The 23,236-nt window shown below is 46.1% G+C and overlaps 3 protein-coding genes across 3 annotated transcripts; 2 read left to right on the top strand and 1 right to left on the bottom strand.

Moving 5' to 3' along the window:
* Positions 1 to 55: 55 nt before the first annotated feature.
* Positions 56 to 1,409, top strand: LOC308132117 (uncharacterized protein). Its single transcript, XM_080499086.1, has 2 exons — positions 56 to 752; positions 1,173 to 1,409. The coding sequence occupies exons 1-2, from the start codon at positions 320 to 322 to the stop codon at positions 1,325 to 1,327; spliced, it is 588 nt and encodes a 195-aa protein (XP_080355212.1). The 5' UTR covers positions 56 to 319; the 3' UTR covers positions 1,328 to 1,409.
* A 377-nt stretch (positions 1,410 to 1,786) lies between these two features.
* seta (SET nuclear proto-oncogene a) lies at positions 1,787 to 5,191 on the bottom strand. Its single transcript, XM_080499084.1, has 8 exons — positions 4,917 to 5,191; positions 3,817 to 3,874; positions 3,337 to 3,479; positions 3,144 to 3,247; positions 2,911 to 3,024; positions 2,638 to 2,808; positions 2,421 to 2,552; positions 1,787 to 2,337 (listed from the first exon to the last, which is right to left on the bottom strand). The coding sequence occupies exons 1-8, from the start codon at positions 4,987 to 4,989 to the stop codon at positions 2,314 to 2,316; spliced, it is 819 nt and encodes a 272-aa protein (XP_080355210.1). The 5' UTR covers positions 4,990 to 5,191; the 3' UTR covers positions 1,787 to 2,313.
* Positions 5,192 to 8,298: 3,107 nt separating this feature from the next.
* Positions 8,299 to 22,988, top strand: LOC308132736 (serine/threonine-protein kinase N1-like). Its single transcript, XM_080499917.1, has 20 exons — positions 8,299 to 8,439; positions 8,645 to 8,797; positions 9,933 to 10,084; positions 10,225 to 10,408; positions 10,603 to 11,532; positions 11,766 to 11,872; positions 12,747 to 12,890; positions 14,780 to 14,855; positions 14,920 to 15,187; positions 16,030 to 16,153; positions 16,440 to 16,492; positions 16,653 to 16,710; positions 16,825 to 16,916; positions 17,594 to 17,770; positions 17,862 to 17,924; positions 17,996 to 18,072; positions 18,193 to 18,335; positions 18,430 to 18,537; positions 18,639 to 18,719; positions 19,839 to 22,988. The coding sequence occupies exons 2-20, from the start codon at positions 8,659 to 8,661 to the stop codon at positions 20,040 to 20,042; spliced, it is 3,180 nt and encodes a 1,059-aa protein (XP_080356043.1). The 5' UTR covers positions 8,299 to 8,439; positions 8,645 to 8,658; the 3' UTR covers positions 20,043 to 22,988.
* Positions 22,989 to 23,236: the final 248 nt, after the last annotated feature.

The following is a 23,236-nucleotide window of genomic DNA, read 5'->3' as shown; positions in this document are numbered from 1 at the left end:
AACTACATTATAGTGGAACTAGTTTGACTGGACTGTAACTGGATTGCAATGTCACTGGTTTGACGGGTTTCCACTTCCTGTCTCTGTCGACGGCACTTCCGGTTGTTAGCCCGTTAGCTCCCGAATTTATAAAATTTATCATTTTCAACGTTCTGGAGGGGAAACGTCGACGTTCCAGTAATATTGGAGATGTAGCACATATCTGCATCCGATCCATTTTCGTTTTGGTGGATATTTAGCGGGCAGCCGTCGCTCCTGGAGCCCCGCGCGGTGCTAACAGGAGCTAACCCCCGGTTAGCCTTCCGCTTGCGGCGGGACGATGTGCGGCCCGCGGAGGAGCCCACGGAGAAGCCCCCTCCGGCGGCTGCCGACATCCTCCGTACGCGGCCTCCCCTTCGCCCTGCTGCTGTTTGCCGCCTTCCGGCCCGGAGAGCCGTGTGCGGGCCCTCGGCCGGGCGCAGTGAGCAGCGACCCCCTCATCCTGTGCCGCGCGTGCGGACACGAGCTGGCCTCCGGGGCGGACGTCCGCTTCGTGCCCAGCGAGCTGGCGCTCTCCACCCGCAACGACACGCTGCTCGGCGGGCGCAGGGTCACCGTGCAGCTGCTGGAGAACCCCCAGGGATACCGCTTCGAGGCGCTCACCTTCAGGAGGGCGGACGTCACCCCGCACTGGCCCGCGGAGGGACACTTCTCCTGGTTCCGGGGCTTCTCGTGGAGCGTGGCCACCTGTCCCCGGTGTCACGTTCACCTCGGTGGGTCAAACTGGGCACCCTCTACCCCCTCTGTACCCCACAGTACCCCCCGGGAAATATTCGAACATCCCCATCAAGGGAGTAAGGTTAAAGTATATGAAGAAAATTAGATCCACACTTTCAACAGTTTGTGTACCTGGTACTTTCCAGAAACACCACCTGAAATTTCTACCATGTAAAACAAGTGCTACATTTGAACTGGTGTTCTGATCTTCACGAGATCAAAGCATTTTCTGTAAGGTGAATTCTTCATAAAACAAAAGTGTGGGGCAAGTCTGTCCATGTTAAGTGAAGAAACTATAGCGGTTTTATCATTTTAAATGTGAAGCTCATCTCAACCTTGGGTTTATCAAACACAATCTTCTGTACCAGGAAGTGTGTTGATCACTTCTCTTAACCAGCTCTTAAAACTCTGTACAGGTTGGGCCTTCCAGCCAAGCGACTGGCCAGAAACCATCTCAAAAGACGAGTTCGAGGCGTCGGAGCGAACCTTTGTGGCTTTGATCGCCCCGCGGCTTCTGCCGGAAGACTTTGCTTCAAGCCTGCTGATCATACCGAAATCCTTCAGAAGCTGACGACTTTTTTAGATCCGTTCTCCGAAGGTGCCTTCGCTGCGACCCGACGAGTGTATTTTTAAATAAACATCTATGCACCCGCTCGAAGACTCCCACACGTGTGTACACAGCAAGTTTTATTATTGTAACAAAGTAAGTTGTACACCTTTAATTTGAAACGGCATCTTTCCCCAGGAGAAGGAAAGGTGAAGTCGTCCAGATCGTTTTTTTCACTCAGGAAGCCAGGGGCCAAAATTTACAAGCAGGTTGTTTTTTTTTTCTCCATTTTATTCTTTATTAAAAATGTCATTTCAAATTGCATGGATCTGTAAAACAATACAATGGAACAAAACAAAAAAAAAATCCCATAGAAATGGCGTCAAAATAACCACTCTTCCCCCCCAACACACACAAAACCCCAGCATACTCCTGCCCTGCCCCACCCCACCCCCCCTCAGCTTATCCCCACCCCCCCCTCCCCCTAAACATTACAAGTCAAAGGAATGAGCCGGTACTCCTGAACCGCGTGATGAAAATAACTTCAAGGGTGCGACGTCCCAAATGAAAAAGGAGGGGGGAAAAAGTAAGAAATGTTGAGGTCTGCTAGCGCTAGGTCACTACACCATGGCTTCAGTGAAATCATCACGCAACCTTGAACAGGAGGAGGAATTCTGTGTGAACCATCTTTAAACTCTACTTATGAAGCTATCTGTTTTTTTTTGTTCTTTTTTTTGTCGTTTTTTTTTATCAATTTGGATTTTGGGGAAAAGGGCAAAGTGCCATTGGCCTTGATGAGTCAAAGGAAAACATGACATGGCACCAACAGGTGAAGAAGCTTCAGAATGGAAAAATGAAGCACACATTTTTTTTTAAAGAATTATTTAGAAAAAAAGAGAGAGAGAGGAGGAGGAGGAGGAGGGGGGGTAAAGAAAACCTTTGCTCCCAAACATGAGTGAAAAAAACCAAACAGGGAATAGAAGTTTGAGGGTCTTGATAGATGTTATTTCTTACTCATCTTCTCCTTCTTCGTCCTGAAACACAAACATCCGTCAGAAAACAAAAAACAAAACAAACCCCCCGCCATCGTCACGTTTATTCAAACAGTTGACGGTACCTCTCCGTCCTCTCCTTCGTCGTCATCGTCATCCTCTCCATCTTCATCTCCCTCCTCGTCGATGTCCTCAAGGCCCTCCTCGTCCTCTTCGTCGTCGTCTCCTTCGCCCTCCTCGTCGTCCATATCGGGGACCTTCACAAAGCAGTGAAGAGGGAATGTATCTGGCTGCTCCTCGCTGTGTGTGTGTGTGGGGGGGGGGGGGGGGTGGTGGACGTACCAGGTAGTACTGCAGGGGGTTCGGCCAGATGTCGTCCTTGATGACCTCGCCGAGCTCGTCGGCACCGGCGTCGGCGTGGTCGGTGAACCAGGTGAAGAAGCTCTCCGGTTCTTCATGTTGCCTCTTCCTGCCCGCTTTGTTCTGTGTCTGGCTGGAGCGCTTGGTCAGGTCCTGCAAAAACACACAGCCGGTGTTTGGATCTGGAGAAACTCTGGCGGCGGCGGACGTGAACATGAAGTCATTGGAAGAGCTGCAGACGGGGACGGAACGCACCTTTCCTGACTTCCATTTGATTTCCGTCGACTTTGAGGATGGGTCTCCACTTTCATTCAGATGGAACTCTTTGGAAAGTACTTTGTTTTCAAAGTACGGATTTTCATCAAAATACTATAAAAAAGTGTGACAAAAAGAACAAGTAAGAACACGTACAAACAGCTCGAAACTCTACGTGTGTGTGTGTGTGTGTGTGTGTGTGTGTGTGTGTGTGTGTGTAGAACAATACTTACAAAATCTATTCTGTAGCCTGACTTGATATCTTCAAACTCTGTCACCTCCACCCGGCTCAGGTAATGAAGCGCTTCTTCATCTTCCTCCCCGAGTAGAGCAGATACTGCAAGAGACAAGATGTCAGCCACAAACCAACACCCCCCCCCCCCCCCCTCTCCTCCTCCCCCCACAACCTCCTGTTCACCGGCTTACCCTGTGGATGGTTGACGAACGTGGTGACCCAGAAGTTGGGGATTTTGGCGATCAGTTCCGACCTCTTCTGAAAGAACGGCTGACGGAGTTTGTTGTATTTCTGTTCTACTTTGAGAATCTCCTCGCTGGCCTGTTCGTTCAACCTGAGGGGAGACGGACGCAATAGAAACTCAAGTTAAGAATTCCAACAACAGACGCAAACTTGTTTGAACTAAATTTAACATCCACGGGGGAAAAAAACAAAAAAGGGACTAATTTTGTTTGATCAAGTATGTAGTGTAGTGGTTAATACTCCTGAGCAAGATCATCGTGGACTAAAGTCAATACTCTTGTGTGTAGTTTGCATGTTTTCCCTGAGCATCCAGGGGTGTCCTCAGTTTCCCCCAACAAGGGCTGAGGTCTTACCACAATAGTCGCAGCTCCAATTCAATCTTTACACACAAAAGGCACAACTTCATTAATTATTTTTTCTCTTCTTACCTGTCAATTTCATTTTGAACCTCGTCGATGTGTTCAATGGCTTCTTGCTGCTCTTTCTCTGTGAAAACAAAGTTTACAAAATTAGGAACAAAGTTTGATTTGATATCCAACAAGGGGCGAAATTAGTTGAGGAAAGAGTGAAGGTGGGAAACGGAAAAAAGCTAAAAACATCTAATTGATTTTATCGGAGCAGCAGTTCCAACGTATCCCCACAAATCGCTGTGATCGAAACAAAACTTGGGATTTAAGTATTGTGGCGGCTCCACCGGTGTGCGGGGCATTAAAACGCCGCTTCCTCCCGGGTTTGTGGAGCCATGCGTGCGGGGAAAGTGGACCCGGTGTGCGGTGCTCCGGCGGCTCGCTGCCGGCTGCTGCCCGCCGGGCCGCGTGGTACGAATGTAGGGCACCACAGAGACACCCCCCCCACCCCCCTCCCCGATCCGGGACGGAGAGCAGCCGGGCACCGCTCGCCGTCGCACGCAGCCCCGGGAACACACGGTCCTCCACCCCGGGGGAGGGAGCCGAGCCGAGGCGAGCGGCTCCGAGCTTCTTATTCGGACCAAAACAATACGTTAGATAACATTACAACAACAACACGAGCTAACGGCTAACGTTAGCGCACATTCAGTAGTAAAGTCAAAACTTGTCCCCAAAAAAACCGCGGAATCTCCCCGAAAAAAAATCTCGATGGAGCCGGGCCACGTTCCCCAGTACCGCCCGGTAAAAAAAACCCGGTCGGTCCCCGCGTCCAACACATGGAACTCAAACTTCAGGAAGGCTTGACCGGAGCGGCCACGCTGGGGGGATGCTAAGCGGCTAGCACGGCCTCGGAGCCGGCGTGAACAATGCTGGAGAGCGCGGCGGCGTGCTAACCGCGGCTAGCCGCTCCGCTAACCCGCCACACCGCGCAGCTGCTCCCGCCACCAACAAAAACCCCCCACAAAAGAACCCCTCTCCGGGAGACTTCGCTCGAAACATTTCGCCCGACTTATCACCGACATTAATTCCCCCCCTCACTCCCCACAAAAAGAAGCCCGAAACAACACAAACAAGAGGAGAGCGTGAAAATGGCGCTGAGCGGAGGCCGCCATTCCCCTTACCGGAGGTCTCGTCCGCTCCGTCGTGGTTCGAGTTCAGCTCCTTTTTACTCACTTTCGCCGCCGACGCCGACATGTTTTCCGCGAGCAGGGTGACTTACAGACGTCTGGGAGGAAGAAGCGGGTCGCTTTGCGCGTGGTTTTCCCCCGATGAGAGGAGAGGTTCGCTTCGCCGTAAAGTTCAGCGTGCACGAGCCAACAACGTGCTGCTCTCCACACAATGTCTCCGAGCAGCGAGGAAGTCACCGCACAGCGCCGCGGACGCGCTCCTTTCATTAGGCGCGACGAGCCGCGAGCTCCGCCTCTCAAAGTAGGTCTTCCGAATCAGCCCGCCAGAGCCGCCGCGCGGCGCCCCGCAACGCCCCGCAAACAAAAAAAAATAAAAATAAAAATAAAAACACACACACAACCGTCCGGCACCGGGACACGCGCGGCAACCTGGGATTATTACCAAAACCGAGACGAATTTTTTTTTTTTTTTTTTTTTTTGAGAAACACGGGACCGGACAGAACCTGCCGCCGGAACCGCTGCGCACTTACAGGAAAAAAAAAAAAAGGAAAAAGACGCAGTGTCGCGCTTCTTTCTGGTACTCGCAGTAACTATTGCGTTACTTCACATACGTTACTCCATTTATTTATTTACATAAAGCTTCTATTGTGAGACAATTATATTGGGAAACAGTTATAAAGACGGAGAGACGCAAATAAATACCTACTTATTGTTCTTATTATTATATTCAATAGTAAACATAATAGCATTTCGTTTTAAAATTTTGAGATGGATTAACACCTAATTAACAATTAATTAACAAAGGTTTGTGTATTAATAATAGAGGTTAATAATAATTATGCGAAGATGGATTAACACCTAATTAACAATTAATTAACAAAGGTGTTAATCCGACACAAACAAATACCGACTTACTGTTATTATTATATTCAATAGTAATCATAAGAGTTCATTTAAAAATTTTGAGATGGATTAACACCTAATTAACAATTAATTAACAAAGGTTTGTGTATTAATAACAGAGGTTAATAATAATGATCAAAGTCAAAGTCAGCTTTATTGTCACGTGTGCTAATATGCATGACATACAGCACAGATGAAATTTCAGTCCTCTCGGACCCACAGTGCAAAAAGGCATGTAACAATATATTAAAAATAACTATTTAAAGATTTAAAAATATATACACCATATAATCATATAAACAGTAAAGTGACATGTACACAATGTCTCTTTTGAGGTAGAGTGTTATGTGAAGATTTATCATTATTATGACTAATTCATAAATGTATTCATTTGATTATTTCTGTTTTTATTGATTCATTTGTTTGTTTGTTTGTCGTTCATGATGAAAGATCTAGCGACAAAGGCGTCCAGAGAACAGACATAACTTCACATTGGCTGCAAAGCCATAATAAGGTATTTGGAGGTGCAGTGAAAAAAATGACACATAATATTGGTCAGACACGTTGTTTTTACAGCCTGAGTAAATTCATCGATTGTTTTGAAATTGGTCTGATTGTGCAACATCAGTGAACTATAAAAATGTGAGAAACATCCTGAGGAGCCAGGTAATAAACAAGGTTAACCCTTTATAGGACACATAGGATATACATGTATGAATTTATATTTTAGCTCCCAGGTAAAGGTTTACCATTACATCCAATCGTGCAATTAAATCTCATACAAAGCAACACAAAGAAAGAGAAAAATAGATAGAAAAAAGAAAATAATAATAATAGCACATTTTATTTGTGTAACGCTTTTAAAAACACTCAAAGGGGAGCTTAATGAGCTCAAATATTACCTTTACAGCACTACTATCCTACAATATAATTTGTTTTTGACAAATAAAATCCACTCAATGTGACTCATGAAACTTATTGTGTGTGTGCTGATCTGTGTTTATTCAAAAACAGTCTGTCACGCATAAATCCACATTACCGACGGTCAATAGGAGATATTTCGCTGAAGCAAAGCGGAAACACACTGCCGTTAAAATAAACATCGCAAGAATTGTGTAAATATTAAGCACATCCATGCAGACATGAGGTCCCATGGACCAAACCAGGCCAAACCAGGCCAAACCAGGCCCACCCGAGGGTCGATCCAGTCCGGCCCCCAGGAGGAGGGTGTCCAGTGGAAATCCCTTTCATCTGTCCAGTGGAAAACTCTTTCATCTCCAAACAGTAGCTGTAGTTTCTGACGCTCACTGTGGATGGCGCCATTGCAGTTAGAGTCGCCGTGGTAACGCAGCAGCAGAGAGCAGATGGAAACTGGTTCAGACGTTTAGCATGAACCGTTGTTAAAAAGTTTCGCTTGTTCAGGTTTTCCCGAAACTACATTTAAAATTTAACGTCTGAATGTAGTTTCCATTGGTTGTTTTGCTCATGGAAGCTTTGGCAAGTCAAGTCTTGCTATTTTCATGTGCTGCTTTGATATATATTTCTGAATTGTTGGGGTGAAGGGTACGTTTTTATAACGTTTTACAAAAAAAAACTATTCACCAAAATTGCATGAACTTTTCAGGGAGGATTTGTCCTCATCCAAGGAAGGTTCCATTGAATTTTGCGAGCGATCGGGTCAAAGGTCAAGGTGGAGGTCACGGAAACGCAGCCAGTTTTAAGCCGATTGTTGTCCAGACAATGATACGAGTGATCTCGTGACTATTCACTGGAACTGTATGAAACCTTCAGCGATGATTTGTTCCTATCCGAAGATGGTTTCCATTAAAGTTTACGAGCGATCGGTTCAAAGGTCAAGGTGGAGGTCACGGAAACGCTGTCGTGACTCGGATAGGGAATTAAAAAATGTTTTTTTTATAAAGAACATTTTGACATTGATCGGGTTGTAACAAAAATATGTTTTTGACCTTGTGGGGATAGTTAGTCCAAAACACGCAGACAAAAACCATAACCTTCGCCAACATTGGTGAAAGTAGTGAATATATGCAAGGACGTTTCATGAAAATAAGGGAGCTTCACTTGAGTTTGCTTCTCTTCGCACTCTTAAAAATCTGACAGACGTCCCCTTCACACTGCAGGCTGTGTTCTGCTGGGGCCTGCTGCTGCTGCAGGGGGGGTGTGGGGGGGTAAGGGGGGGTAGCGTTTTGGTTGGTGGCAGACCTGGACCATGTGGTCCTGCGGCGGCCAATGATGCCCCGCCGGCCTGCGCAGCCCGTCGGCTCGCTGTCAGGATCAGCTGCAGCGCTCTGCAGGGGGGGGGGGGGGGGGGGGGGGGAGCCTGAAGGACTCAGACCGGCAAGGGGAGAGTGCAGCTGGAAGAGGGAGGGCGAGGAGACGAGGAGGCGAGGAGGCGAGGAGACGCACGCTGGGCGACGACGGCGGCAGCGACATTTACTGCCTCAAGATGTAGGAGGCCCGCGGCGGCGGCGGCGGTGACGGTGTGTCAGCGAGTTTGCGGCTTCAAGGAGAGCGAAGGTGGGGGAAGGAGCGTCCCGACAAGTCCTTCCTCACTTCCAGGGAGGATGACGAACTAGTCGAAACACACACTGGGAGGTTAGTGACCACATGTTCTGCTTTTTCACTGTTATTATTATTATTATGATTATTATATGGGACGGGTGTGCAGCGCTGTCACTGATTGGCTCCTGTGTGTGTGTGTGTGTGTGTGTGTGTGTGTGTGTGTGTGTGTGTGTGTGTGTGTGTGTGTGTGTGTGTGTGTGTGTGTGTGTGTGTATGTGTGTGTGTGTGAACCTGTCAGCGATCCAGGATCAGATGTTGTCCACAGCTCAGCAGATGCTGCAGGACAGCCGCTCTAAGATCGAGCTGATCCGGCTGCAGATTATCAAAGTGGCCCAGGCTGGAGGCGGCGGCGGCGGCGAGGATGGGGACGTCGACGGCTCCACGCCAGGAGGTCAGAGTCCTTGGGCAAGTCACTCCCAAAGGTTCACGGTTCGAATCGCTTTGAAACGTGGTGTTAAATTCTGATTTAAACTGTTTTAACTTCATACAGTGAGCTGTTTTTCTACTAATTCAATAGGAGCTGTGAAAATGTGATTTAATAGTCATAGATTGTTCATATATTTAGGCAGTTTGAGGCCTTTTTAAATGTTTTAATGTCGAGATGTTAAGGAATGTAGAGCATCCTGAGAGCCTGAGGTTCAGACGGACCTCTGACCGACTGACGAGTCGTCATTTGTTTGAACTCGAAACCTGGAAGTCAGAGCGGCGCTCTGGTTCCTGGCATGTGAACGTGTGAGGCCGGTAACCTGACGCCCCGGTTCCTCCTACTTCCTCTCTCTCTCTCTCTCTCTCTCTCTCTCTCTCTCTCCTCCTCCTGACTATTGATTTCTGTATGATGATGTGACGCCGACGTCTTGTTTACATGACTCCTGCCAGCTTCATTCTCCGTTTCCATTCAGTGGAAACATCAGATTGATAAAACTGTTTTCTGTCGTGTCCATTAAAAAAAGTTGACGTTTTCTCTCCTTGTAACCTTCTGATGATGTCAAATTTTACATATTTTACAGCTTTTTAACACCTTCACATGGTCTCATTCTTCCAAAAAACATTATATTCAGAATTTATTACCCCAAATCCAGCTTTTTCCTCGATTTTCCCTCCATTAGAATATTGGATCCCAGGAGCTGCATTCAGAATCTGCTGTGTCTGTGTGAGCTGGACTGGCTCCGCCCACACACGCCCATCTATGGGAAGAAGAGGAAGTACTTCCTCTCGTGGCGCCATGTGCCAGAGCAGAGCTGCCTAAATTGTGGGAGGAGTCAAAGGGGGAGGAGCCTACCTTGATTGTGATTGGCTAAACCCCCGATGACACTGTATAGGGTTTGATTTCTGATTGGCTGCTTGGAGCAACACACTTTTTAAAACCTGGAACAAGCCGGGGAGAGAGAGGACACACTTTCTACACTTCTGGGGCGTCGTTCCAGATGTGGAGAGGATTGTGTGTGTGTGTGTGTGTGTGTGTGTGTGTGTGTATACGCACCAGCAGGCACTTCGTGGATGTAAATGTGAACGTGTGATGCTCTCAGGACGTCCTCCAGTCCACGTCCGTCCTCTGGACGCCCGGGCGGCGGAGCTGAGGGACCACCTGCAGAGGGAGAGAGACGCCTTGCTGCTGGCCAGAGACGTGAAGACGCAGCTGGACGGAATGTCCCCGCTGGACCACAAGGCTCTCGCTGAGGTGGGGACATGGACATGGACATGGACATGGACATGCACCGTCAACAGAGGAAGCGGTTCATCTCACTTCGTGTGTGTGTGTGTGTGTGTGTGTGTGTGTGTGTGTGTGTGTGTGTGTGTGTGTGTGTGTGTGTGTCCCAGGCTCAGTGTCGGGAGCAGGAGTCGTCTCAGAGGTTGGACCTGCTGCGAGTGTCCCTGGAGAAATGTCTGGAGGACAAGCGGGGGGACCCTGCAGCAGCAGCGACCCCCCCTCCGGGCGGCGGGCCGCGGGGGCCGCCGTCCCCGTCCCCGTCCAAGGCGTCCATCAGACCTGCGTCTTTAACAGGTAATCTGCACAGACCCGTCCCACAGCGGGACAGACTCACATTGGACTGATAAAACTGTGTTTCTAGATGCATTTATAGATTTGTGCAGGAAAAAACAAACAAAACGTTCTTCTGTGAAGATTTTAAAGCAGTTTTTTTGTCGGGTTTTTCCTGAAACTGAAGGGTGAGAGTTGAATAAGTGTCGTCTTGTCAGGGAAACTGGAGGTGCGGCTCCTCGGATGTGAAGATTTACTGGAACCGGCCGCAGACCAGGAGAGGAACGACTCCCAGGAGGCGTCGTCCTCCACCGTCACCACCCGCGTCCCCAGTAGGTCCAGCAGCGTCCCCAGTAGGTCCAGTGTCCCCAGTAGGTCCAGTGTCCCCAGTAGGTCCAGCGTCCCCAGTAGGTCCAGCGTCCCCAGTACGTCCAGCGTCCCCAGTAAGTCCAGTGTCCCCAGTAGGTCCAGCGTCCCCAGTAGGTCCAGCGTCCCCAGTACGTCCAGCGTCCCCAGTAGGTCCAGTGTCCCCAGTAGGTCCAGCGTCCCCAGTACGTCCAGCGTCCCCAGTAAGTCCAGTGTCCCCAGTAGGTCCAGCGTCCCCAGTAGGTCCAGTGTCCCCAGTAGGTCCAGCGTCCCCAGTAGGTCCAGTGTCCCCAGTAAGTCCAGTGTCCCCAGTAGGTCCAGCGTCCCCAGTAGGTCCAGTGTCCCCAGTAGGTCCAGCGTCCCTAGTAGGTCCAGTGTCCCCAGTAGGTCCAGCAGCATCCCCAGTAGGTCCAGTGTCCCCAGTAGGTCCAGTGTTCCCAGTAGGTCCAGCGTCCCTAGTAGGTCCAGTGTCCCCAGTAGGTCCAGTGTTCCCAGTAGGTCCAGCGTCCCCAGTAGGTCCAGTGTCCCCAGTAGGTCCAGCGTCCCCAGTAGGTCCAGGGTCCCCAGTTGGTCCAGCGTCCCCAGTAGGTCCAGCGTCCCCAGTAGGTCCAGCGTCCCCAGTACGTCCAGCGTCCCCAGTAAGTCCAGTGTCCCCAGTAGGTCCAGCGTCCCCAGTAGGTCCAGCGTCCCCAGTAGGTCCAGCATCCCCAGTAGGTCCAGTGTCCCCAGTAGGTCCAGCGTCTCCAGTAGGTCCAGTGTCCCCAGTAGGTCCAGCGTCCCCAGTAGGTCCAGTGTCCCCGTCCTCGTTTAATAACAGATGTGATCAAATAATCCCTTCAGTCATGAATCAGTCTGTTAAAGATTCTCATGACCGGGACGGTAACAACTGTTTTATATTTGATTTAAACAAATAAACAGATGTTTCGACTGCATGGACTTTAAAAAAAACAAACAAACAGTTTTATCGTTAATGATTTCAGAAGTAAAGTCTGTCATAAGTGTGTTTGAACCTCAGAGGTCCGGGCGGCGCTGCGGCTGGACGGACGGCCGGTCGGTGGGTCGAGGTGGGAGGAGCCGGGGAGGCTGATCTGGGATCAGATCTTCATCATCCAGCTGGAGAGAGTGAGTCACAGGAAGACTGACAACAATATTACATTATATTATATTATATTATATTATATTATATATTATATTATATTATATTATATTATATTATATTATATTATATTATATTATATTATATTGTGTTGTATTGTATTGTATTGTATTGTATCACATCATATTACATTACATTACATTACATTACATTACATTACGTCATATCATATCATATTGTATTACATTACATTACATTACATCATATTATATTATATTATATTGTATTGTATTGTATTGTATCATATCGCATTACATTACATTACATTACATCACATCATATCATATCATATCATATCATATCATATCATATCATATCATATCATATCATATCATATCATATCATATTATATTATATTATATTATTAAATGTATATAGCGCCACAAGTAATTTCAAGGTTTGCATGTTCACATGCGGAGTACGAATGCTCAGAGCTGAAAGGGGTCATGTTATCCATATTTTTTTTTTTATATTTTGAATTGGTTTCATTGGTCCAGAAACCTCGTATTCAAAGTTTCCAGCTCCTCCCTGATTTTCCCTCCATTAGAATATCGGATCCTAGGAGCTGCATTCAGAATCTGCTGTGTCTGTGTGAGCTGGACTGGCTCCGCCCACATACACGCCCATCTATGGGAAGATGGAGGAAGTACTTCCTCTCGTGGCGCCATGTGCCAGAGCAGAGCTGCCTGATTGTGGGAGGAGTCAAAGGGGGGGGAGGAGCCTACCTTGATTGTGATTGGCTGAACCCCCCGATGACACTATATAGGGTTTGATTTCTGATTGGCTGCTTGGAGCAACACACTGAAACAAGCCGCTGTGGTGTTTTCAACCTGTCCTCAGTCTCGGGAGCTGGAGGTGGACGTCTTCTGGAGCGAGCCCCCGGGGATGTGTGCCGTCAGATTCCTGCGCCTGGAGGAGGTGATGGACGACACCAGTTTCAACGTGGCGCTGAGTCTGGAGCCTCAGGGCCTCCTCTACGCTCAGGTACTCCTCCACACGCCATCGCCGGGGAAAACGGGAAAAGTGGACGAGGTTTTCTTCAGAGAAAGACGATCCTGCCTCCTTCAGACTGTACAATCGTCGACTTCCTACTTTAATTTAATTTAATTTAATATGAGTACACGCGTATCCCGACTACATTCTGTTTGTTTTGTTCTTTTTGTTTGTTCTATGTTGTGTTTTTGTTGTATATGATATAAAAATGCTCAACACAAGATAAAAACAAAAAAATCCCAAGCCTACAATTGTAAACTGAACAAAATATAGAATAACAGAGAACAATTATCTGACAATTACTGAAAGAGGTGTTACTTTTGTAGTACGATTATTAGAATATTTGAAGCTGTGTGGATCATTGAAATATACGTTTTTAACTCTTCAAAGTCAGTTTGATTAAGTGTCGATGATATATCTTTCTGTTTTGAACGTTCAATTTGAAATTTATAGAAGTAAAATAAATATTTAAGTACAATAGATCTGAATCTGATTTGAAATTATGAAGTAAAAATAGTATTACTGTTGTATTTTTACGGCTGTTTCGTCAATAACGGATGTCTTTTATTTAATGCACAGGCCTACTGTGATGAAATGTGATGTAAAAATGCTCAACACGAGATAAAAACCCAAAAATCCTAAGCCGACAATTGTAAACTGAACAAAATATAGAATAACAGAGAACAATTATCTGACAATTATCGAAGCGAATTACTTTTGTAATATGATTATTAGAATATTTTAACCTGTGTGGAACTGCAGCTTGACACTTGCCACGAATCGCCAGCAGAGGGCGCTGTAGCACCGCTCAGTAATAAAATAAAACGATCCACAGGGACAAAATGGAAAAAAAAGTCCTGGTCACACCCGCATCCTCGCCTCTTCTGACCTTTCAGCCTCAGACTTTATTAAATATCCTCGTGATTTTAAGATGATTGACTTTTGAGGGCTTCAGTTTATCAGCCTCATTTTTTAAATGTCTCGAAATGTCAATAAATGTTTCCATCGAGGGCTGTACAGTTTGATTATCGTAAAAATTGGTTCAAATATGTAGTGATATTTTAAAAATTGAATTATAACACTGCCTCCATACCTTTGCAGTTATACGACACAAAAAAACCCCCAAAATAATTACAGTCTGAAGACGTATTTTTTTACTCATGACTCCACGTTCATGGAAAACTTTACAGAACGATCTTTAAACTCACAGAGTTGGAGAGTTCAGGGCCTTGGAAACAAAAAAAGTCACCATGTTCTTGTTTCCCCTCACTTATTTTAAACTATTTGATGGTTTTTAGAATCTTTTTTCACTGTCACTGACGCAGTACTTTGATACAAGATGGTAGCAGGAGGTGGAGATTAACCACACTGACGTCTGTCACTTTACATTTCACCGGCAAAGTTCTGTGCTGCCCTCTAGTGGTGAAGAGTATTTATACATGATTACTCTGCAACACACTGTCGGCTGTGAGAGCAAATGTTTTTTTTAGAAAAAAATGTGAAATTGGATCATTTCCCACGGCTCACCTGACGAGATCTGGAGGAAACACCAGTGTGCCGCGGCGCAGTGGTTGGACCACCCCGGCAATATCAAGAACCTTGATTCCAACACAGAGACTGTTGCACATGGAGTTCCACAAGGCTCTAGATTGGGGGCCCAAACTTTTTACCGTCGACATAAATGATGCGTGTAGGATTCTGGAATGAAGTTAAATTGTACACTATATGCTGATGACACCAGCCTTTTTTGGTCTGGAGGTCATTGAAGGAGGAAATACAAGTGAATATCGTCAGAGTATAAGTGGCAGAATGTGTATTTAAAAAAAAAAAAAAGAGAACAACAGGAAGTAAACTGGTATTTTCTCGTTATGTATTCGCAGCTTCGATTCGTCGACACAGTGATCGAACGGCAGCCGAGACTGAGGCGGCAGAGATGCATCTTCACTAAAGAGAGAGGTACATACACACACGCATGCACACACACACACACACACACACTGACCTTTAAATGTGTGTGTAGGGAAGAACTTCCTGCGAGCGGCCCAGATGAATATGAACTTGGCCACGTGGGGCCACCTGATGATGAGCATCCTGCCTCGCCACGGCTCCTTCAGCACCTTCAGCTCGTCTGGTTCGACGCCGCCGGACCTGCTGACGGAGAATCACTCCTCCGACGGGGAACCCGCCGCCTCGCTGCCAAGGTGGAGCGCCAAGCTTCATTCTCTCTCCTCATTGGTCGATAGCGGCTCGACACAGTCGTCGCTGGAAAAACCAAAACGTTCCGTCACGTACGACACTGCAGGACTTCCTCAACTAGTCATGTTTTCTTTTGCCATTACTGAAACAAATGCTTATCACTTTATACGTTCTGTCATGTGTAGAAACATTTAAAGTACAGTTTGTTATCAAAGATTTTTACAAGTGAGTTGCAACCTCTGAGGGTTTAGCTTTGTTAAAACGTCTCCCTCGATTTCACTGGAACTGAGGCCCAACATTAAATTCAATTCAATTCAATTAAATATAAAATAAAAATACAATATGAAATAAAATGAAATAAAGTTAAATAAAATTAAAAATGAAATAAAAATACAATATTTTATCAAGTCTATATATTAAATGCGTAAAGCAAATTAAATTAAATTAAATTAAATTAAAAAAAACTAATTTCATTTCATTTCATTTCATTTCATTTATGCATTTAATATATACACTTGATAAAATATCGTATTTTTATTTCATTTTAAATTAAATTAAATTAAAATTAATTATATTAAAACTGAAATAAAAATACAATATTTTATCAAGTGTATATATTAAATGCATAAATCAAAATAAAATGTAATAAAATTAAATAAATTAAATAAAATTAAAAATGAAATTAAAATACAATATTTTATCAAGTGTATATATTAAATGCATAAATCAAAATTAAATTAAATCAAATAGAATAAATAAAATAAAGTCAATTCCATTCAATTAAATCTTTTGTTAGTTGTACATCTGAAGTAAATGACAGAGCAGGAATAGAGTCAAACTAAATAATCAAAACTAGCAATCGAAAAACCTCTGCTGTAATTCGGTTTTACTCACTTGAGTCAAGACGTGAATCCGTCTGGTTTTGTATTTGCAGAGAAAGTCTAGTGAACAGCATCTCGGAGGCTCAGCCTTCTGCCACCAGCCTGGACAGCGACTCTCCCTCCACCCTCAGCACAGCACACACACCCTCGCCGGAGTCTGGAGCGCAGGGCAAACCGGTAAATCAACACATTTATCTCCACAATCTGACTTTCAAAACACGATAAAGAGTCTGAACACACACCAGGCTGTGGTACTAATCAGTGCTGTTCTGTGACTCAATGCATCATAATTCACTTTTCTGTCGTCTGCTGAGAGGAGACGGTGAAAGTAGTGCTTCAAAATCCCCACAAAAAACCGGCCGCAGCAAGAAATCCCCAAAATAGAGTCAAATAGAGTTAAACATTTACTGTAAGGGTGAGTTATTTACTGAAAATATTGTTGTTTTGTTGTTTTTATTTACAGTCATCGCTCCCAAAAAATGAAGGAAGTGGGGATCAACCCGTGTCTGGTCTAAAGTACACACACACACACACACACACACACACACACACACACACACACACACACACACACACACACACACACACACACACACACACACACACACACACACACACACACACACACACACACACACGCAGAGCGGGTTCTTCACCTTCTGTCTCGTCTCTTCAGGATGCAGATGGAGGATTTTAAATATATTTCCGTTCTGGGCCGAGGACACTTTGGGAAGGTGATTTACTGGAAGCTTCTCCTCTTCAGGTTGTCGTGTTCCCTGACAATTCATCCGTCGTGTTGTTGTTGTGTTGTTGTTGTTGTTGTTGTTGTTGTTGTGTGTCGGGTGTAGGTGCTGCTGGTGGAGTTTAAGAAGACGGGGAAGCTGTACGCCATCAAAGCTCTGAAGAAGAGAGACATTGTCACTCGAGATGAAGTGGACAGGTGTGTGAAGACATTTTTAACGACAAGCAGGTCGATTATGATTTGTTTATTTTTTTAAAGTGAAACAAGCGAGGGGAGCGAGAGGATGGACTTTCTTCACTTCTGGGATGTCTGGGGCATTTTAAATCTGTCCTCCATCCTGCATTTTAAATCTGTCCTCCATCCTGCGTTTTAAATCTGTCCTCCATCCTGTGTTTTAAATCTGTCCTCCATCCTGCGTTTTAAATCTGTCCTCCATCCTGTGTTTTAAATCTGTCCTCCATCCTGCATTTTAAATCTGTCCTCCATCCTGTGTTTTAAATCTGTGCTCTGTCCTGTGTTTTAAATCTGTCCTCCATCCTGCGTTTTAAATCTGTCCTCCATCCTGCGTTTTATAGCTGTCCTCCATCCTGCGTTTTAAAACTGTCCTGTTTTAAAACTGTCCTCCATCCTGGGTTTAAAATCTGTCCTACGTTTTAAAGCTGTCCTGTTTTAAATCTGTCCTCCATCCTGCATTTTAAAACTGTCTTCCATCCTGCGTTTTAAATCTGTCCTCCATCCTGCGTTTTAAAACTGTCCTGTTTTAAAACTGTCCTCCATCCTGGGTTTTAAATCTGTCCTACGTTTTAAAGCTGTCCTGTTTGAAATCTGTCCTCCATCCTGCGTTTTAAATCTGTCCTCTGTCCTCTGTCCTGCAGCCTGATGAGCGAGAAAAGGATCTTTGAGATGATCAACGCCTCCAGACATCCCTTCCTGGTCAACCTCCACGGCTGCTTCCAGACCTCCGACCACGTGTGCTTCGTCATGGAGTACTTACCGGGCGGCGACCTGATGATCCACATCCACAACCACGTCTTCTCTGAAGCCCAGACCAGGTGCGCGCGTCCTCGCCAGACTTGGAGAGGGTGGGGGCTGATTTTCCACCGTCGGGATCGTGACGCGAGACGTCTCTGTTGCTTTGTCCAGGTTCTACTCAGCGTGTGTCCTGCTCGGCTTAGAGTTCCTGCATCTCAACAGAATCATCTACCGGTGAGTCCCAGCTGAGGACGTCCACTTCTAACCGAATGGAAGCTCTCGACGCTCTTTCTTCTCTCTGTCAGGGACCTGAAGTTGGACAACCTGCTGATGGACGCAGACGGGTTTGTGAAGATCACAGACTTTGGACTCTGTAAAGAAGGTGAAGTCGGCAGCTCACGCTCACGATACCGATTCTAGGGTCACTTCCTTCGCCACAAAACCCGACGGGCGTCTCGCGGCAGCCCTTCTCGGCCGTGACGACCTTCCCGTGTCTCGGCAGGGATGGGCCACGGCGATCGGACCTCCACCTTCTGCGGGACCCCAGAGTTTCTCGCCCCGGAGGTGCTCACCGACGACAACTACACCCGGGCGGTGGACTGGTGGGGCATGGGCGTCCTCATCTACGAGATGCTTGTTGGAGAGGTTCTCATTGGTTCTGTGTCATCGTCATCAAAAAAATAGAATCGCGTGACCCCTTCATATTAAATGTTCCTCCTCTGTGTCCCGGCGCCGTCAGTCTCCGTTCCCCGGTGAGGATGAGGAGGAGGTGTTCGACAGCATCGTGAACGACGACGTGCAGTACCCTCCGTCGCTTCCCGCCGACTCCGTCTCCATCCTGCAGAAGGTGAGGACGAACGGATGTCTCGCTGACGGTTTTATACGGACGTCCTGAAGCGTCCCCCCGGTTGAGCGAGTCATTCAGACGGAGTGTTCCTGTGACCACAGCTGCTGAAGAAGAACCCGCTGAAGAGGCTCGGCGCCGGAGAGAGGGACGCCAACGACGTGAAGGGAGACAAATTCTTCCAGGTGACTCTCTTCTCTCAGTCTTCTTTTGGCGGGGGCGTCCCAGAGCGGGACACTTCCTTTTTTTGAAGGCTCCTCCATGTGTTTTGTCTTCACTGGAGGTCCAGAGTCTTTTAAAGTGAGTTTTGTTTGAGATCCAGTCAAAGCGAGTGCGGGAAAGATCCGTCCACTGATGTGTTTCAGCTCCAGGTTTGAACAGTCGATCAGAGTGTGGAACCGACTGCAACCAAACAGACGTCTCAACCGTTCATCAGGCTTTTAGTTCCGATCCCGTGACAGAATGTAGGGTCCAAACTGCGAACAGACAACAAACTCCACCGCGCTCAGAGTTCTAAACAAAGGCGCTCTCAATTCAATTCATCCTTATTTATATAGCAGCAAATACAACTCCGTCATTTCTCAGCGCTTTTCACAGAGGAACTCAACTAATTCACATGGTATTACGTTTTTTTTTACCATAGTATGTTTATTGTGCTTATCCTACACTTTTCCACCCCCCCATCATAGTTTATTTGCCTTGTATCTCATCCTACTGTATATTTTGCTCCCCTTAGAACTTATAATACTTTATTATAGTTTGTGATTTTTATCTTATTTTTAGTCCTATTTGGTAGTCAGTGTATATAAGATACCTCTATTCTTGTTTGCACATTCCTTGTCTTTCCTTTCCCCATGAGTGTCCTTAAGAGCTGAATGTTACGAGTAAATTTCTCCACTGTGAGATCAATAAAGGCTTATCTTATCTTATCTTATCTTATCTTATCTTATCTTATCTTATCTTATCTTATCTTATGAAAAAGTGGTGCGACGGTGGAAAGGAAAAAAAACTCCCTCCAACAGGAAGAACCCTGCAGAACCAGACTCAGAGGTGGAAGCTTTCTGCTCTTCTCACCATGAGCTTGAAAAAAAAATAAAATAAAAAATGTAAACCTGGTGTGACGACTCTGAACGAGACAGAACTGGCAATGGGGAGTTCTTCTAGGCGAGGTGGAGGAGGACAGGTGAGGACAATCCCAGTGCAGGGACAAAGAGAGGGAAGTCAGCCTGGAAGCAGTAAATACAAAATAAAACAGGAAGTGTATGACGCCGACACGAAACACAATGATGATCTCTTCTCTGCAGGCCGTGGACTGGGAGGCGCTGCTGGCCAAGGAGGTGACGCCGCCGTTCCTTCCCTCCATCAGGGACTCGGCCGACGTCAGTAACTTCGACAGCGACTTCACGCGCCTGCAGCCCGTCCTGTCGCCTCCGCCCAAACCCTGCAGCCTGTCCCCGGAGCAGCAGGACGCCTTCGCCGACTTTGACTTCTGCGCTCTGCACGGCTGAGGGACGGACTGAAGGTCAGAGGTCACGGGGTGGAACGGCGTCATCGGTCCACGAGCTGCCGCTTTATTTTTCCGATTGGAGTGTCGAGAGTCGTCGGCGAGTTTGGCGACGTCGGAGGTGGAGGACGACGAGGGACACCGCTTCAAGTCTCACCTGCTGATTAGAGCGACTGGTTTGTTCAACAGGGCTGCAAAAAATCTTATTTTTCTATGATTTTTATTTTGAAGTTGGCTTTCACCAAGTGACTTAATTAGCTTTTTTTTCTTCTTTTTTTTTAGAATACTTTAAAAAGTAATGGTTTTTCACAGACTTACTAAGGTCTTCCACCATTTCAGATCACGTGGGCTGCATCACTGGACCGATGTGTATTTACACACTGTTCAATGTCCTCAAGAGTCCAAATGGGATTTTATTGGCGCCGACAAGCATCCTCACCTTGTATCAGCTCCTCTTCCTGCAACGAGTCCGTGAAACTCTGGATCACTGACAAATCGTGTTTTCATCATCCGATCAGGCGAAAAACTGGCTCAACTCTGGACAAAACGCGAAATAGCTTCAGTTTAGCAGAACTGTACCGAGAGCGAAACGTCAATTCCAGACAATTACAAACGTTATAGAGTGGGAGGGCATTTTGCGTTGCTCCTCCTGCACAGTGGAGACCCGCTGGCTGTACTTCTGTCCTACGAAAGGCTTTTCAGATACGTTTCCTGTCTTTCTCACGTTTGCGTTCGTTGCCCATGTCTTGCGTCTCCATGACGACTGTACAAAGAACATCCGGCACGTTGTGCGAAGAAGCTGCATGAAGTCTTGCGCTGCGCTACACGACGCTGCTGACCAGCCCTTTAACCACATCTTGTCTTGTGTTGTCGTGTCAAACAGATCAGACGGCGTCAACGTTCCCCCCGATCGTCCCACATCACGGAACAGTCCCTTATTCAAAACTCACTTTCTGAAGTAAAAATCGTCTCCACACCTGGAACGACGCCCCAGAAGTGTAGAAAGTGTGTCCTCTCTCTCTCCCCGGCTTGTTCCAGGTTTTAAAAAAGTGTGTTGCTCCAAGCAGCCAATCAGAAATCAAACCCTATATAGTGTCATCGGGGGGGTTTAGCCAATCACAATCAAGGTAGGCTCCTCCCCCTTTGACTCCTCCCACAATCAGGCAGCTCTGCTCTGGCACATGGCGCCACGAGAGGAAGTACTTCCTCCATCTTCCCATAGATGGGCGTGTGTGTGGGCGGAGCCAGTCCAGCTCACACAGACACAGCAGATTCTGAATGCAGCTCCTAGGATCCAATATTCTAATGGAGGGAAAATCGAGAAACATTGAATTTTTAGACCAACGAGACCCTGAAAGTGTTAAAAAGCTGGATAATATGACCCCTTTAAGACTTGTTTCTCTTCTTCCCACTTCCTCCTGAGATATCAAAAGCTTACATCTACTAAACAACAGACTAATTTCCAGGTTGGACGTCAGAGTCTGGAGACAAAAACTTCCTCGCCGTCATATTGTGGCGCCTCACGAGGTCAAACACGCCTCACTTCCACCAAGTGCTTGTAACGTTTAGTACCGCCGTGCGAATCGCTCGCTCTGTGGCCTTCGCTTCACTCTCTCCGCAGTTCCTCTGCGTGCCACTGCCTTGCTCACTGCCCACTGCCTCGACCGGCTTCAGCCCCTCCTTTTCACACGTGTTTCTGGGGACGCTCCTCCCTGGCGGTCAACTTGTGCACTTGGCAAACCTGTAATGCGGCGCTATACAAGAAGCCATAGATTATAGATTATAGATTATAGCCATGATAGTGATCATCACTCTGCTTTAAGAGGAGCAGCGGCGGGAATTTGCTTTGTATGAATGAAAGTGACACCTGAGAGATCAAAGGTTAAAAGCTGGCTTTGCCGCCATCGGTTATATTCCGCTTGAAAAATAAACATTATATAGACGATTCAAGTATTACTGCAATATCGCTTGTACTGATTACACTTTGAAAGATTGTTTTTTTTAAACGCCACTCATTAATGTAAAAAGTTATTTGCTTATTGGCTTGAATGTCCAGTTATCACATTGGAAACGTCTAAAATGAAGGTATTATCGGACGTTTTGGTTTCTCCCGGGTCCGAAGAAGCAGAGGCAGCGTGTGTGTGTGTGTGTGTGTGTGTGTGTGTGGACTCTACAAGAACAAGCATATCATTCATATTTTAATGTGTCTTTGTTGTCAATAAATACAAACAGAATATATATTAAAAAAAACAACAATTGTCGGCTTTCATTCATTTACAATGTAAATATAAAAAAAGGCATTATTTTGTCTTTTCTCCGAGGTTCATGAGTCGCTTCGGCCTCTGGCAGAACAAAACGCCACGAAGTTCCTCCAAAGTTCCTCGAAGATGCTAAGAAAACACTGAATGGACACGACGGCTATTTCCTGCGTTTTGCAGACGTGAGAATAAAACCTGAGCCTGAGTCTGAGACGGTTAAAAAAAACCACTGGACCGGCTTGTTTTACTGAATCTTACAGCATTAATTGCACTTATTATTCAGTTTTGTTGGGAGGAAACGTGATGATTTCAGTGTTGAACCGTTTCGTAGTGCATTAGTCTGGAAACACCCAGTGTTTGACTGTTTTACTGCTCAAAGCAGACGTGAAACCATGAAAGTGTTCTGGACCGACGTCTGAGGAAACTTCCTTCCATCAGAAACAAAAGCTTGTGTGAGCTGGAGAACCAGCATCATAAAAACCAGATTTCTACTTTCTTCAGGTCAAAAATCTCCTCAAAAGGGGACTTAAAATTAAAAATTAATTTTTCGGGGGGTGAGGGGTGAAAGTAACTTTCACACTGCAGATGAACATCCTGCATGTTAACATAACGTCTCGGTGACTTCAGGGCAAAATGACTGAAAACATCAAAGTGAACAAAGTGAAACTGCTGCAGGAAACTGAAGAAATGTGATGAAGAAAATTACATTTGGTCGAGGGAGAGAGGGGGGGGAGAAAGAGAGAGAGATAGAGAGAGAGAGAGAGAGAGAGAAAAAAGAGAGAGAGAGAGAGAGCACTGGTATTTAGACATACAAACTAATTTTCTTCCTCTTGAACAGGAAAAAAGAAAAAAGGGAAAAAAGAAAAAAGGAAGTATAAACTAATTGTCTTCTTCTTGACAGGAAAAAAGACAAATGGAAAAAAGAAATAAAAGGAAGAAT

Source organism: Blennius ocellaris, assembly GCF_963422515.1.
Source record: "Blennius ocellaris genome assembly, chromosome: 7".
NCBI classification, from domain to species: Eukaryota; Metazoa; Chordata; class Actinopteri; order Blenniiformes; family Blenniidae; genus Blennius; species Blennius ocellaris.
The sequence above is the reverse complement of the archived record's forward strand: the minus strand, read 5'-3'. Positions and strand labels throughout refer to the sequence as shown.

What these genes read in the sequence shown, in the direction of transcription:
- LOC308132117 (XM_080499086.1), top strand. Translation starts at nt 320, where the DNA reads ATGTGCGGCCCGCGGAGGAGCCCACGGAGAAGCCCCCTCCGGCGGCTG. An exon ending in CCGGTGTCACGTTCACCTCG is followed by an intron (nt 753 to 1,172) that starts GTGGGTCAAACT and finishes AACTCTGTACAG; the next exon opens with GTTGGGCCTTCCAGCCAAGC.
- seta (XM_080499084.1), bottom strand. Translation starts at nt 4,989, where the DNA reads ATGTCGGCGTCGGCGGCGAAAGTGAGTAAAAAGGAGCTGAACTCGAAC. An exon ending in CGGAGCGGACGAGACCTCCG is followed by an intron (nt 3,875 to 4,916) that starts GTAAGGGGAATG and finishes TTGTTTTCACAG; the next exon opens with AGAAAGAGCAGCAAGAAGCC. An exon ending in ACCCCCTGCAGTACTACCTG is followed by an intron (nt 2,553 to 2,637) that starts GTACGTCCACCA and finishes TGCTTTGTGAAG; the next exon opens with GTCCCCGATATGGACGACGA.
- LOC308132736 (XM_080499917.1), top strand. Translation starts at nt 8,659, where the DNA reads ATGTTGTCCACAGCTCAGCAGATGCTGCAGGACAGCCGCTCTAAGATC. An exon ending in ACGAGATGCTTGTTGGAGAG is followed by an intron (nt 18,336 to 18,429) that starts GTTCTCATTGGT and finishes CGGCGCCGTCAG; the next exon opens with TCTCCGTTCCCCGGTGAGGA. An exon ending in CCGTCTCCATCCTGCAGAAG is followed by an intron (nt 18,538 to 18,638) that starts GTGAGGACGAAC and finishes CTGTGACCACAG; the next exon opens with CTGCTGAAGAAGAACCCGCT.